The sequence below is a fragment of the Oryzias latipes genome, chromosome 24, assembly GCF_002234675.1.
Source record: "Oryzias latipes chromosome 24, ASM223467v1".
In the NCBI taxonomy this organism is placed as follows: Eukaryota; Metazoa; Chordata; class Actinopteri; order Beloniformes; family Adrianichthyidae; genus Oryzias; species Oryzias latipes.
This window is the reverse complement of record NC_019882.2, coordinates 5,911,136-5,926,814: the sequence shown is the minus strand read 5'-3', so window position 1 is coordinate 5,926,814 and position 15,679 is coordinate 5,911,136. Positions and strand designations below refer to the sequence as shown.

Below are 15,679 nucleotides of genomic sequence, written 5' to 3'. Positions count from 1 at the left end.
GTTGATATTTAAAATCTTCGCTTCGATTAGTAGCTTAAAGTATTCAAACACACAGACTTTGTGATTTTTCTACTAGAAATGTTCCCAACTAACAGACACAGCATGGGCGTATGGAGTGGTTTTTGTGCCATTATTCCAACTGTAACTTTCACATTTTTTAGCGTAAAACTTAAAAAAAATTGTGCTAAAAAAAAAATATTTCGCACTTGAAACAGAAAAACGAACTAGAAACTCAAAAATATGGGGGGGGGACAATTCTCAATCCAGAGCACCGTCTGACATACGTGCCACAAAAGCCAGCCAATCACAGACATCACCCTTTCACGCCCATGTCTGTGATTGGCTGGCTTTTGTGGCACATTTGGAACATAGTTTAAAGTTTCAAGTGTATTTTTCTGTTTCAATTGCAAACTATTGTTTTGAGCACACAAAACTTTTAAATTTTATGATCAAAACAGTGGCTGTTGCGCTCACAATAATGGCATTATAATCCCTCCATATGGGCATGTTTTTAATTCCACTTAATGCTTTCATTTTAACTTTAAACATAGCTTAAAAACACAGTTTTTATATTTTAGTCCTTTAACAAGATCTTTAATTTATATTTATTTTATTATAATCAAGCTGGTTCCGTTTCTAGGCTTAAAAAGTAAATAAAGAAAAAAAACATATATATATATATATTAAAGTGGTGCATTTCTGAATTTAGAAAAGTAGATTTTATTGCCAGAATGGTGGGGGGGGGGACTCATATTTTAAACCCCACTATTTACGCTAAAGTAGATTTTTCAGAACAGTTCTTGATACGAAAATGGTTAATTTTTTATGTATTCTAGCAGAAAAAATAAATCAAATTTTAAAGTTACAAAATGATACACAAACGTGAGTCCACTCACTGATTTGAGCGCACAAAGACGGCCGTCACCGTGTGAGTTTGCCTCTTGATGTCATGCCCTGCCATTAAAGCTGCAGTGCTGGGGAGGCCGTTCCTGCCCCCCCTGATATCCCATGGAGGACAGTGATGGACTGCCTCAAGGCTACAGTTGGAGCCCTTCATTACTCCGTCTGACCCAGCATCAGTTCTGCATGCGCTCATGATGCCAATAACAGGCTCAACTGCTGTGCCTGAATATGAGAAATACACATGATGCATCCTGCATTCACCTCATTTCTCTCCGCTTTGAAAAGCAGTCTGTATTTAAAAAGGCATCCCTAGTTTTATTGTAAAAGAAACTTTGGGTGCTAAAGCCAAAAATCTTCCATTAGGTTTTAAGAAATTTTATATTTTTAAGAAAATGTTTATTTACGATAACTTTTAATGTTTGTGGATATTTTCATTCTTTTCTTAACCCTTAATTTCCCCTGATTTTTATCCGGATAATTTCTCGCAATTACAAATGTTATTCTCTTTTCTCGAACTGTTTGACTACAACAAAAACATTTTTTGCCAACTTTGTTTATGTGTATAAATAATTCTTATGAGAAAAAAAGCTGTATTTTCTATGAACAAACTCAGCATGTATGCATTTTTCCCCGCCTGAAATGGAGCTAAGCACCTGCTTCATGTTGTTGTTTACATGACAGATGGATTCACTCAAGTGATTTCTCATCCAAAAGGCACATGATCCATTTCCAAGGCCCATCTGGTAGTTTATTAGTCTGTGCTTTTCTCTGAGATCATCTCATTTTGGCCTAATGCAAGCCCTCCCTATTGTCAATATTACCAGTTTTTGCTTTTCAAATGACTAAGGATTCATTTATGTACATAATTTATTTATTTTAGTTTTATTACATCTATAAATAAAAACTGAATTCAGTAATTATTTGAAATTTAATCAATTTGTGCACGACTTGATTCATATGAACATAATGTGTTAATACATATTTTTTCCTATACATATGCAATTTATATTATTTAAAGTGCTTCTTACGATTAAAACAAAGTTAAAATCATTTTGTGTAACATTCAAAACTGAATAAATGTTGTAGCTGTTTTTTTATTTAAATGGCAACATTTGATATTTGATCATTTTTATATTTTATTATTATTATATATTTCATACCTGTTTTAGTCCAAACAACATGCCATCAGTTTGAAGAACACAAAATGATGCACAATGATTATGCAATTATTCTTTCTGAGCAAAAATACATTATATAAAATAATTCAAAACTTTCAGAATTATATTTAAACATTTTTAATCAACCAAGAGCCAATTCCGTGCAAAGTATAATTGACATATTTAAGTGAATCTATATTTATCAATTAAATCCATTAATGAATTAGAAAATAATTGGTGTATTTTAAAGGAAAAACAATAACGCTAAAAGCACTTGTAGCAGCAGTACTTGAAGTTACTGTTCTCGCGTCAGAGGTTTGAGAACCCTCAAGTATGGCGGAGTTGTTCTTTTTCTTTTAGTTTGTGGTGTTCATATTCGACTTTTAAATCCCATAACAACGAATGTTGTGAGTCTAGTTCGAATGATCTCAGTCTACTCTCATTATCTTCAGCTAATAGACTCGTTTAAGGTATGTTTTGTGTAAATTGCTTGATAATTTTAAAGTAGCGACGGGAATTATTTTTATGTTTGTAGTTAGTGACGCTGAAGCTAAGATTTCCTTGAAGCCTCAAACTACACACGAATGATTCGATTTCCATGGCAACGACTGGAAGTTTCCATAACAGGACACGGGGGGCTTTGTTTACGTTCGTAAACGTGAGTTTATTTGTCTTCTTTTTGATTAAATATCTTTTTAATCTTACTGAAATGCACTTCAGATAATTCTTTGCGGTTTTTGTCAATATACTTTTTGACATATTTACGCAAATTACTTCTTTGAACTGAAGTATTCAATAGACCATTTATTTAGCGTTAGCTAGCTACTTTCTCCAGTTTCCAAGATGTTTACTTCTTAAATGTTTATTGTTTGTTAACAGGATTTGTATGAGACAGTTTGAAAGCTACAAAAATAAAAGATAAACATGAGGAGGAGGATCATTGCTGAAGATCCAGACTGGTCTATCACCACAGTGCCCAGTTTATCCATTCTCTGCCTGCAAATCATTGTGAACAACTTTGAAAGTATGTATAATTTTCCTGCAGCTTCGGTTTTTGCAAAAAGTGGAGCCACTTGACTGCACAGTTCCTCTTTGTTACAGGAAACCCAATATTTGAGATGCTCACAGCTGCCCAGAAGGAGTTCCTGCAGGAGAGACTGTCCCTTTCCCTTCCTGTCCAAGTCACAGCCAGCGTGCTCCCTGAGGGGCCCTACTGGAGGCGCTGTTGCCAGCAGAAGTTGGCCTTCTGTGATGTCTCTGTTCACGGCCACAGCTGGAAACGAATGTTTTTGGAGAAGCACTTGGAGAAGATCATTGAACTTTTCATCCCAAATGTAACCGACCCGCAGACCGTTCTTGATGTCGTATCAGTTTGTGAAAAATACGTCAAGCGTCTGGACATCTCACAGCTCCTGGTTCCTGTCGTGGAGCCTCAGAAGAAGAGCAAGGAGAATGATCATGACTTTCATTGGAAGAGGTATGTGCCTCCCATGGACCACTTTGACTTTAACATCCTGCTTCAGAGGCTGACAAACCTGGAAGAGCTCCACCTGGTTTATAGAATCAAACAATGTGGCATGAACTTTGCATGGAATATGTTTGAGATGACATACAGAGACTGTGAGACCCTCGCCAAGGCTCTTCAGTCCTGTAAGACACTGAAGGTATCAGTTATTCTTTGTGTTTTACAAATTTTACTATCTTAAAGGTTTGTTGGAATGAACTTGTTGCGTAGTTGAATGATTTAATGTGTTAATCCTTTAAATCTGGTCATTATCCTTTTTATCCTTAACTTTAAAGCTTTTATTTTGATGGCTCTAAAAGTTTCCCTCTGTATTCCGTCGTCATTTATCCTCAATATTAAGCTTTTCAGGCTCCACCAAAGCCACATGGATGACAGAAAGTGTCAGCTGCTGGTGAAACACCTCATGGACCACCCTTCCCTGGAAGAACTCGACTTTTGTCACAACAAGATTGGAGACGTTGGAGCCAGGGCCATCAGCAAGCTGCTCACCAGGAATAAACTGCAGACTCTTAACTTGTGCAACAACCTTATTAGCTGCCAGGGGGCCAAAGCCATAGCTCTGGCCTTATCTAAGAACTGCACTCTTGAGTCCCTTAATCTGCTTCTGAATATGATAAAGGATGAAGGGGGTCAGGCCATTGCCGAAGCTTTGCTGAACAACACAACTCTACACAATCTGAACCTGGGAGGAAATTATCTGACTTCAGTCACTGCTGAGGCTGTGTCTAAAGTGCTCACAGAGAATACAACTCTGCAAAGCCTTAATCTGTCCTGCAACCAGCTCTGTGAGGTAAGGACATGTCCACGTTTGTTTCTTTTAACTGGAACATAAATGAATCGGTTAGTTCAAAAGGGGCCCAAGTCCAAGAGGTTTGTTTTTCCAGGAAATGATTTGAATTGCATATCTTAAAGGGGGGCTACACCAAATGATTAACATTTTACCCAGATTAAGCACCAGTTCATAGCTTCAAATGCTATAATATGAAGCACCTCACTTTTATAATTTCAGAAGACTAGCAAACTAAAGTCTCTGGACTTTGGCTCTTCTTGAATTAAACAGGGGCGCTGCCATATTGGATAACTAGTGCTGCCATCTATGGGATAAAACAAAACCCATGCAGGAGAGGCCCAAGTCCAGGAATTTTGCACTTAATGCATTTTAAATGTCAAGCATACATTACAACAGACTTGGGACTTTTTTGCACAAAATTCAGATAACTTTTTCTTTGAAGCCCGTAGAACATATAATATCTCTATTATGAAAAATTGTGGACTTGGACCCCTTTTGAACTAAACGATTCAATTTGTTCATCCCAAAACTCTGCTGCTCCCTTTGTTGACACAGTCAGGGTTGCTGCAAGGATTCTCAATTATTTATCGATGTCTGCAGAACACAGGCAGTAATGGAAAGAGTAGGAAGTGGGTTTTTTTCCCCCCATAAAAATAGATTTACAACTATCCCCTGCAGCTCTGCTGCCACAGTTCGTGGTATCTGTGACTGAAGTGATCTGGTGGATCAAAAATCATTCACACAGCAGAAATGAAACCATCAATACTTCTGACCTCGGTCCACTCCAGCTTAAAGAAAAACAAGTTCTGTTGACGAGTTTTAAAACTTACTAAGCTGAAAAAATGACCAAAAGGTGAATTTTAGTCTTCTTATGTTTTATATTTTTGTATTCTAACCCCATGTCTGCAGGTTGGAGGTGAGGCTTTGGTGGCTGCGTTGTCACAGAACTCCACTATAAAAGAATGTGACGTCCACCTGACCCAAGTTGATGATCAGAGATCTTTCCTCATCAACAAGCTGCTTTGGGCCAACCAGATGTCACAGTTAAAAACACAACGAAAGGGGGACGCCCCCAAAAAAACCTTTGCTCTTAACTGAAGTTTTTGAACACCAAGATCTAAGGTTAGACATGACTTTGTTTTCTTTATTCCCACCCATTCCTCTTCAAGGCCCTCTTTTGATTTATTCCTAATAAACAAAAAAAACTGCTTCACAATCTAACAGTGTTTTGCTGTTAAAAGATAACCACAAATTCATCTTATGAACATATTTTTTAAATTCTAAGTCAGCAGTTTTCTAATAATGAAAAAATATAAGCATATAAGATATAAGCTAATTCTAGTGCTGATTCAACTCTAGAATAATAAACAATCATCTGACACTCTATGAAATTTTATCATTTCCATATTTTAATAAATATTCTGATGCATATCTGTGGATAAAATAAGCCTGTTGGAGTTCTTAACTTTCCTTTGGGAGCTTTCCTCTTGAGAGAGGATCAAGCTGTTGATGATTTATGGCTGGTATTGGAAACAAAGAAAACATTTTAATACTCTGTCTGAGACTCATGACCTCCCTACTGTCACATCCCAGTGTTTTGTAAGCATCATCAAACTTTAATCTTTATAAATGCTAAAAAAAAAGAGATGTTACTGTTGAGAAAAATGAACAAATACATCGATTTGCAAACCTTTGGCTTCAAATAAGAACATTTTTCTCTTTTTTTTACATGGAATCAGACATTTTAGTGAGCATTTCTGTTTATTGAGTGCTTTTAATCTGAAGATATTTGGTAATGAGTCCTCATAAAGGCAGCATTGTGATGGAACTGGAACGCATACAGACATTTGATCACATTTAGTATCAGTCATTTTTGTCATGTCTTTGCAGATTTTGCTCTCAACCCTTAATGTTTCTCAGAAAAAGCTGTTGCAGATCATAACAGGTAAAAAAAAAAACTGTCTATATCTATTTCTACTTCAAAAAAAAACATTTTGACAGTAAAATAAACCATTAAAAACCTTGAAATGTGTTCTGAAGAAGGCCAACAAGACATCTTTAAGCTTTTCATTTGAGATCTTCAACATGTTGCCTGCTTGTTTGTGTGTGACAGAAGAAAAGACATTCATCAAAATTCACCCAAAACCTTCAATTATTTACAGCACTAAACTTTTGTGGCCTCACAAACACGAGCCAATAGATCGAAAGAAATGAGCACAAATATCTATGATGAACTAATCTATTTGACTAAATAGGAAGTCATGACAAAATCATTTACTCTGACAGTCAACTACAGAGAAAACCTCCCATTTGCACATCCGCTTCTGAAAAAGACTCAACAGAAAGTGACTAAAAGAAAAAGTTTTAAAGGTTTTGTTTTTAGTGTCCTCCGTCCCGTCCGGACCCTCTAGAGTCTTCGGTTTCTGAGCAGTCCACGCCCCCCCCCCATAATCCACCACCTGCCATCTCAAAAAATAAAAAACGTAATTTTTCTTTAACCTTCAATTAAATATTACTGCTGTTTCTACACTGAAAACAATTTGATTGACTTTCTGGTTTTGATCTTCCTATAATTAATTATAATTTACATGTTTTGTACATCCAGCACCATAAACTTCATGAAATGATTTCTAGCTGACAAATATCAGGAAACACAACATTTTCCCTTTATAAATAAATGAAATACTAAAACCTAATAAATTCTAAAACGTTTTAGGCCAGTGTAATTACAAAACAGTTGCTATTCACCGCAAAAACACAGAAAAGAAACACTTTTATTAGGAAACAAATGAGACCAGAGAATATTTTATCCCTTACAATTATGAGTAATTGGCTTTAACTTACTTTTTAAGAGATTTTGTGATTTTTCCATGCATCTTATTTTGGCAGGAAACAAACTCTTGTTTCAAAAAAGATCTGTTTCATTCAATCTTGTACTTAGAAACCCTCCATTCTAGTGTAAGAAATGAAATGTTGCAGTCAGATTGTGTCCTGAGTTTGGGGCTTGCATAGGAGCTGACTGATAATTTAATTATTTTAAGAAATCCATTTTATAATCATATAATCGGCCATTTGATGAGACATAATACAGCGGTACAAGCGTAGCTTAGTTCAAACCTGACACTAACCTGGAATGTGGAAGTATGGCTTATTGTGTTCTCAAAAGTTCATATACAGTATTTTGAATTCACAGACAAAATGATTGAGCACTACTTTTAATACCAAAAACAGCAAAATGCATCACAAATTAGGATATCTAAATACTGAAAATCTGATCACAACAGATGAGTGATTGAAAAATTAGATAAACTAAAACATGATCAAATAAGATTTACTTTACCCCTCAAAAAACAAACTTACGTTAACCTAATTTTATTAGTTTCAACTACAATTTGAATCTTCAATTACAGGACGAGACTGCATTTGCTCAAATGACAGGAAGTCCCTTATTTAGTTCCAGTCATGTTATCAAATGTGACACTATAAGCAGTGAGTCCAGGCCTCCACCCATTTCTGAGTGGCTTTGATGTGCAGCAGCTGCACAGAACCGACTGCACAAGATCTGAGATACATTCTGAGGAAAATCAGATCCGACCAGCTTCGAGCTCACAGGAGAATCATCTGAACCAAAATGTATATCTTTATTTTCAAAAGCAGATGCAACCCCAAAGACATCAAACAGAATCCTTTTTTTTTTTTACTAGTTCTGCTTGTTAAGAAGAGAAGGCACTTAAAGAAAGAGGTAGACTAAATCAAAATATTGAAGACAATTTGAAAAAGATCTAATCAGCTAAATGACATGATGTTTTTTTCAGCTTGTAGAGGTGAGTTTATAATTGTGTTTAAGTTCTGGTGTCCTTTAGCCCTCTCGTGCTAAATTATTCACACTCCCCTGTGCTATATTTAACAAGGAAGGCAGTAAAATCTCTGTGCAAACAGACAGACTGAATATTTTATCAACACATGACATTTACAGCACTTTTTTTTACTTAAGCCAGTTTCAACAAGACTTTATTCGATAAATTCAATTTTGAATCGTGTTTATTTTGCTTTTTTTAATGAGTTTCGTGACTTGTCATGTCCACACGTTTAACAGTAACTAATTTAATTATTTGCAGCTGTTTTTTGTTGTTCTTCGGGGAGTTGGCTGCTTCTCAGATTGCTGCTGAGTCAAGCTGACACCGAACTGTAAAAACTGAAGGCTCACTGAGTGACTCGTCCCGTTTTCTTGGTCTGTCCTACAGTAAAAAGATGATTAAAGACCCTCTCCTATGAAAATCAGGTTTTTATCATGTTGTTTTTACTTTTTGTAATGATGGACAAGATATATAAAGAAAATTAATCTTAACACAGCATTTCTGAGTTTCCCCTTATTCAAATCAACGTGAATCAGGAGCAGATGAAAAAAATGCTTTAAAAGAGCATATTTGTGACATAGAAAATACGCTGGGCAGGCCTGAGGCTCCCTACTTGTAGAGGACTAGGTCCATGTACATCTTGGTTTTCCTCGTCCGAGCTGAAATCTGAAGTCTGTTTGGTTGGTTGTGAGAGGCTGTAAGCTCTCACCAACAGTCCCACCCACACCTCAAAGGTGGATTTCTAATGAACTACTGCTGCTCTGCAGAAACTGTGTCCTAGGAAAAGGACACAGGCATTTAAGTTTTTGGCTAAAAACTGCATAATTATCGTTAAAACACCACTGGGAACGCTAAAATGGATCAAAAGACGATTGGAGCCTTTAAGGGGTTTGACACTCAGGCAGAACAGTTCTTCATAGCAGTGTAATGTTTTTAAAGTTCTTGTTATTATATTTACCTCATAACTTGGTTGGATAGGTTGGTTTGATTCAATTGTAGTAGCTCATAAAGAAGTTAATTTCATGGAGTGTTGTGGTTCTGGCTTACAGTGAAGTCTCCACACAGGAGCCATTTCTGTGCAGCGAGCGGTGGTCATGATTCAGGCATCCCTCGTTGCGATGTACGATAAGAACCGGGAAGCACAGAGCGTCCTGATAGCCAGGAGGGTTCTCCTCGCTGCTCTGCTGGCCTGACAGGCAGCGGGTGCTCTCGCTGGGGCCCGACTGCTCGTTCAGGCTCCCGCTGCTCCTCCACAGGCAGCTCCGCCTGGAGCCGTACAGCCGGCTCAGGGAGAAGCGGCTGCTGCTGAAGGGGATGCGGGGGCTGTTGCAGATGCTGAGGGCGCTGCGGGAGAAGATGGAGGAGCTGCTGATGGCCCGATGGCAACGTTCACAGTTCTGCCTGTAGCTACCATAACTTCCACTCATGGAGTAGCTGTTGCAGCCCCCTGAGAGCTGAGCCAAATCCATAAGAACCGCCTCCGAGTAGCTGGGCACCAGCTGCTGGTTGGAGCGGATGTGCCACTCAAGCTCAGTACTGTCAATGGTGTTAACTCGAGGGATGTGGCTGCAGTGTGGACGCTCCTCAGATGGTGTTACTGGCACATAGTCAAAACCAAACAGCTTCTCCACGTGGTAGTGCACACAGGCGGTGCAGTACTCCGTCAGCACCCGCAAAGGCCAGGAGAGGGTGAAAGCAGCTGCCACCCAGAAAATGGAGTTGGACGCATACCAAGGAGGGTGATTGGGATCCGAGAAGACAACCATATACTCCTTAAAGTCTACATTCTTTAGGTGCATCCCCTCACGGGCCTCCATGTAATCATCTAGACCTTCGTTTTCCGTGAAGAACCTGGCTCGCTGGGTAAGATAGGAGTTTTCGGACTCCACATTGGCAAAGCTGAAGCACTTAGTGAACCTCACCCTGGTGATTGGGAAGCCCTCCAGGCCTAACAGGATTTTTGAGACATCCTTAACACCGCAATTCCCATAGTCAAACTCCGCCTCGGCCACATGCGTGTTCACTCTCTCGTGGTAGACCTGAGTAGAGGTGTAGGCATCTCCGTTGCGATACCGCGTCACGTGCCGTGTCCTCCTGACGTAGTGGTAGCTTATGGCCTTCCACCAGATGCAGGGCGTCGCCTGCTGCATTCGCTGAATGCGCTCCGCCACACTCTCCAAGTCCACTTTGTACTGCAGCTCGTTCCTGGCGTAGCAGTGCCAGCACTCCACCAAGTAGACCACATACAGCATGACCAGAAAGGCCAGGGGGATGTAGATGTAGCCACTGGTGCAGGGACTGTCGCTGTACATCATGGACTTTCCTTTGTAAGCGCTGTCAAAGGAAAGGTGGGTTACCTTGGTCACCTGGCACCACACTGTGACCCCGACACAGCTGTACATCAGCAGGGACAGCAGAAGGCATTTCCAGTGGGTTTCTTGACACAAGGATTTGGTCAGAGACTGTTTTTGAGGTTTTTGCTGCAAACAAGATGAGAAATAAAGCAGCTAGTCAGTAAAAATAAAAACCATTTCAGGTCAAAATTTGGTGTAATTTTCACGTTTATTAAATCTTAATTATAATGTCATATTTCAGAAAAAGCACGTTGTCTTCAGATTTAAATCCGAGTCTCTAAATGTGACTTTACAATAGTTTATCGCCAAGATACTGTAGCATTAGTCTGCAACTGGGACAACTTCCAAAAAGCATGTTAGCAGCAGCAAGGCAGACAGTTGGACAGACCTGAGCATCAGAAACATCCTGGCAACTATTTCAAAAACAGTAGTTAGACCTCATGGCTATACGGTGCCCCATGGGAAAACTTTTGATTATTTGTTTTGTATTTTTCTCTTCAGTGCTAGATTTGGCAGAACTGATACACACAAATTTTGTTTTTTTCTGTGTAACGTATTGATTTTATTAAGGCTGTTGTAAGACATGTTAAATTAAAATAAACAACAACAAATGTTTGGTAAAGAATAATTGTACAAAACTTGCATTGGGAAAAGCACTTTTGTAGCATGAAAAGTGCCAAAAAATAAAAGTCTGGTCAATAGCTGTCAACCATCTTTCAATGCCTTTTCATCTATAATGCATCTAAATTGACATAATGTGGCATTTTTAGAATTGAAATAAAGTTCATAAGTGGACAACCAGAAGTGATAGACATATAAAAAAGAGCTGCTCGTACATTTGAATAATTTAAAGAGATTTCTGCTTTGTAAATGTATTTTCATTTTTTATGTATGAGCTGTAGGCTGTTTCTTCATGTAAAAGACTCAAGCACACTTGCAAAAAAAACAAAAAAAAGATCAGAAAGGAATATTTTAGTTTATGAAACTACAGACATAGATGTTTTCTGTAAGCACCATCTGACAAAGAAAGCATTTACTTTAGCTCTGAAAAGCAGGAAAACTTTAATGGTTAAACATTTCTGGCAAGTAAATTTGCATCACAACAACAAGAGGAGAAAATGTCAAGCAATAGTCTTTAGGAATCTGTTTTTAATGTAAAATAATTAAAAAGTGAAGGGCAATTTTTTAACTTTTAGTACGTTTTTGTTCTGGTTATTCAGAAGCTAAAATACAAGAGCGTTAAATCTTCACTATCTGTCTTGTAAAAAAATCCTTTTTTTAATATTTTACTTTTATTTTTATTATGTAAACATTTTAATTGCATAATTTTGTTACATTTATAGGACAAAGCAATCTGGTGCTTCAACTTTTTTAGGTTTACTTTTCTTTTTCTGCAGAAATGACAAGTAGGGATTCTCTCCTGAATTAATGCCAAGTGAGCCAGAAAAAACAGGCATTAAACTCTGGCAGCATAAAGCCGATGCTATTGTTTATCACCTCAGGGCGCTGCATGCCCCAATGGATGCATCAGCAGCTCAAGAGCTGGTCACGCCCTGCAGAAACAGTGATCTGCAAAAACCCAAAGATGGATCATAAAATAGTAATTTGCCATAAATGCTGCAGAGTGTGCCTTGGAGTAACCACCACATCCCTTCTTCATTTGGCGCCAGACTCAGCAGTTGGACAAACCCCATCGCCGCATTGATCCAACATGTCAGTACTCCCTAACAAACATGCATAATAGATACTCCTTCTTCATAAAAAAAACCCCACATGAGATGCATGGTTCTGAGGTGCCCCCCTGAGGGAGTTTGGAGGAGCGTAGTCCCCTCTGAGATCCTGCAGGAGAAACATTTAACCAGCAGCACCCTCCGCCTGCTCCACAGCTAGAATCGATGCAACCTGACATACTTTGTGCCTCATGTTCCACTTGCTGTGTTTTAGCAGCAACAGAAGCTTTTGCGTGTTCAGTCTGCAGCTTTAAAAACAAACTTAAGACAACAGCTTCTGCTGTGAAAAGACTGCTTCAATATCAACTTAAAAGAAATATCTAAAGCTTTCCCTCTCCGACATCATTTAGAGAGCTTTTCACAATAAAAGTGACTCACCACTATGAATAATTAGTGATACATTTCACAAATAAAAGTCTGCTTTCTTTTCTAAAGCAGGAAAGGGGTTTAACTTTGGGTACAAAACACCATTTGTTTAAATATAAAAAATTAGTTTAGGCACCTTATTTTTGCAGGGGCAAACTTGCTTAAAATCTATTGAAAATAACCTTAAAAAAAACTTTCTGGACTAGCTAATTTTCCAGTTTTGCAATTCAAAATTATTTTTAAAAAATTTGAATAGAACTTAATTGATCTTACAGAGGAGAAATTCACCCTTTATGGCAGCTCAAAACAAAAAAAAGCTAATTACAGATCACCAAATATCCAAACAAACGAGCAAATTAGTAAATAAATAGATGAGAAAAAACTATGTCAGATTTTAAAATCTTCAGACAGCTTCCTCATGACATATGAAGCTGTAAGAGGATGGAGAGGCTGAAGAATTCCCTGTTATACTCACAAGTAATATAGTTTGACATAATAAGACCAGCTGGGTTACATAAAAATGGCTCTTGTGTAAGGATGAGCAACTTTTCCAGCTATAGAGTGTTTGACAGTGTCAAAAACTGGAGTAATTACATGTGATGAAGAAAAAAAACATGCATATTAAGGAGAAAAGTAAAAGAAGTTGTGGGTTTTAATGGGATTTAATATTTCTGTCCTCAAAATGTCTGGATCTTGAACATACAAGCAGACATTTTTCAGTGAGAAAACAAATCTTTGTTGATTCATTTTATATATGTGTCATTCTGTGTTTTTGGTTGGACCCAAATTTTTTATTATTTTTTTATCATTATGTTGTTTTCTTCTTTCTCTTTGCACCAATTTGGGGCAGTTTGCAATTTCGTTGTACTGTTGTACCAAGTGTGACTGTAAAATGACAATAAAGCTTTTATCTTATCTTAAATGGTGCATAAACCTCATTCTTTGTCTTAAGAGGATGCAGAAAATCAAATGGTGTTTCAATCAGGTCAAATCTGATTGCTTTAAAGTCATTTCTTTGTTCCATGCCAACCAAGAAATTCTTCATGTTTTATCTGGCATCCATGCTCCTTACCTCCTCCCTGGGGCTGTCAACCTCCACCTCTGGGACTGTGGTGGTGCAGCTTTCACTGGCTGGTGCTGCTGATGCTGGGGACATGGTGAAGACTCAAACAGGCGTGCATGGGTCTCCTTTAGGGATGGGAGCTGGAGATCTAAACCCCCATTTAGCATCATCCAGAAGAAAGCAGCTCCTTCAGCTCAGGTGCGCAGACCTCCGATCATGTTGCATCTGGAGACGACTGGAACCCAAACCTGAGCCCCCTCCCGGGATGAGCAGGCTCAAATGAAGATGAAGGCTGCAGAAGATGCGGAGAAAAGCGGTCTGCTCCTCTCCCAGCAGACGGTGGAGCAGGACAAAGAATCCAGATGGAGACACGTGCGCTCCGCTCCGACACCTCCGCGTAAACAAGACGCGCTCATTGTTCACGGAAATGACAGCAACGCAGAGCGGCGCTGCTCTGCTGCTGCGGGAAACCGCCCTCTGCATCCAAGCAACCGAGTCTGGAGCCCAGACATGCAGACATGAGCTCCCCCTGAAGTTTGCATGCAGATTATTACACAAAGGAAGGCCTCTGTTGCAAAGATAATGACATTCCCTTTAGAGAACATGTCAGAGCGACTTCATTATGGCTGAAAATTTATGATAATAAATGAAAAACACTGTCAAAAAGATGGAATCCTATCATCTTCGTTATTTTTTCCTTTTTATTTCTAATCAGTGTATTTGGTATTTAATATCTGACATGGTTTTTTGTGCTTTGTAATTTTTGTTGCATTATTCCATTATTTGTAATGCTTGAAATTCACCAATTAACCACAAATAATCAAACTCAAATCAGTGTACCTCGTCCTCAAAAATATTTCCCTTTGTTTGGTTGCATTATAGTACATGAAATTCCAATATAAAGATGTATTTTCACCATGTTCTAACTGCTGCCAATGATTTATTATTATTATTATTATTATTATTATTATTATTATTATTATTATTATTATTATTATTATTCCAGAGAATGTCTGTATTTTTAATATTAACCCTTGTGCTATGCACTTTAACATTGGGAGTTGGGTCATCTAGACCCACTAGACAGTGCGCTGAACCTTTTTTCTTCAATGATTTGTGATCTTCACTGGTGTCCATGGATTACATGAAATCTTTCCACCTTTATCCACCTTTGTCATGGTAGGGAGAACACGTCAATGCAAGGGTGGGGTCATCTAAGATAGCACAAGGGTTATAAACATTGTTTTTATGCATTTTCCCTAATATTGTATTTCATTATGTTACTGATATATTACGGATTATGCTTTTGATTAGAAAATAGAAGTTTTGGATTATTAGGCTTTACAAACACTCAAAAAATGTAACCCTTTTACAATCCTGTGAAACAGAAATTTAAACAAAAAAAAGGAATTGGTCATTCAGTGACGGTGTTAAAAGAAAGCACAAGTTGAGTAATAAGCTCTAAAAAAGATAAAGAAATGTTTAGCATGTATGAAATAACATTTTTCATTCTCGATTTGTGCCTCACTGTGTTTGTGTCTCCATAATCCTGCACAGAATGCATGTTTTTTTTTTTAATATAGTATCGATTGTTGACTTGAATAAAGTGGACTGAGAAAGCATAACAGCGTTAAAAGCAGTGGGTTAGGAGCAATATACACTTGGAAACACTAATTTTTCCACAATATGTCTTCTATATTTTATTTATCCTCTTGAGACCCGGGCTCATTCGGATTGCATTATTTTTAAAAAGTCAGGTATTGTGTTGCAGAAAGGCAAAAAAGATGTGCACACAGTTTAACGAGGTTAGTATTTATAGATTAATGCAACCTCTTAAAAGAAAAACATCAGCTTTGAAAGGCAAAACAAAAGATGCTTTTATTAAAATGTAAGAAAAAGTGTTACTACACATGAAAAAAGACACCAATATTTAA

At 37.9% G+C, this 15,679-nt stretch overlaps 2 protein-coding genes across 4 annotated transcripts; one reads left to right on the top strand and one right to left on the bottom strand.

Annotated features, from left to right (window-relative positions):
• Nucleotides 1-2,630: 2,630 nt before the first annotated feature.
• tcte1 (t-complex-associated-testis-expressed 1) lies at nucleotides 2,631-6,370 on the top strand. 3 transcript variants are annotated; one of them, XM_020714587.2, is made up of 6 exons: nucleotides 2,631-2,718; nucleotides 2,940-3,084; nucleotides 3,162-3,724; nucleotides 3,926-4,375; nucleotides 5,285-5,497; nucleotides 6,266-6,370. In XM_020714587.2, the coding sequence occupies exons 2-5, from the start codon at nucleotides 2,985-2,987 to the stop codon at nucleotides 5,471-5,473; spliced, it is 1,302 nt and encodes a 433-aa protein (XP_020570246.1). In that variant the 5' UTR covers nucleotides 2,631-2,718; nucleotides 2,940-2,984; the 3' UTR covers nucleotides 5,474-5,497; nucleotides 6,266-6,370. The 3 variants fall into 3 exon arrangements, with proteins under 3 accessions (XP_020570246.1, XP_004083482.1, XP_020570245.1); XM_004083434.4 differs by lacking the exon at nucleotides 6,266-6,370 and having other exon boundaries at nucleotides 5,285-5,596; XM_020714586.2 differs by lacking the exons at nucleotides 2,631-2,718; nucleotides 6,266-6,370 and having other exon boundaries at nucleotides 2,869-3,084; nucleotides 5,285-5,596.
• Nucleotides 6,121-14,127, bottom strand: tmem151b (transmembrane protein 151B). The gene is made up of 2 exons (XM_004083553.4): nucleotides 13,755-14,127; nucleotides 6,121-10,712 (listed from the first exon to the last, which is right to left on the bottom strand). Exons 1-2 carry the CDS (start codon nucleotides 13,836-13,838, stop codon nucleotides 9,276-9,278), a joined length of 1,521 nt encoding a protein of 506 aa, XP_004083601.1. The 5' UTR covers nucleotides 13,839-14,127; the 3' UTR covers nucleotides 6,121-9,275.
• Nucleotides 14,128-15,679: the final 1,552 nt, after the last annotated feature.

Coding starts and splice junctions, on each gene's coding strand:
- tmem151b (XM_004083553.4), bottom strand. CDS start 13,838: ATGTCCCCAGCATCAGCAGCACCAGCCAGTGAAAGCTGCACCACCACA. Junction 10,713..13,754: donor TTGACAGCCCCAGGGAGGAG/GTAAGGAGCATG, acceptor TCTTGTTTGCAG/CAAAAACCTCAAAAACAGTC.
- tcte1 (XM_020714587.2), top strand. CDS start 2,985: ATGAGGAGGAGGATCATTGCTGAAGATCCAGACTGGTCTATCACCACA. Junction 3,085..3,161: donor CATTGTGAACAACTTTGAAA/GTATGTATAATT, acceptor TCTTTGTTACAG/GAAACCCAATATTTGAGATG. Junction 3,725..3,925: donor AGTCCTGTAAGACACTGAAG/GTATCAGTTATT, acceptor CTCAATATTAAG/CTTTTCAGGCTCCACCAAAG.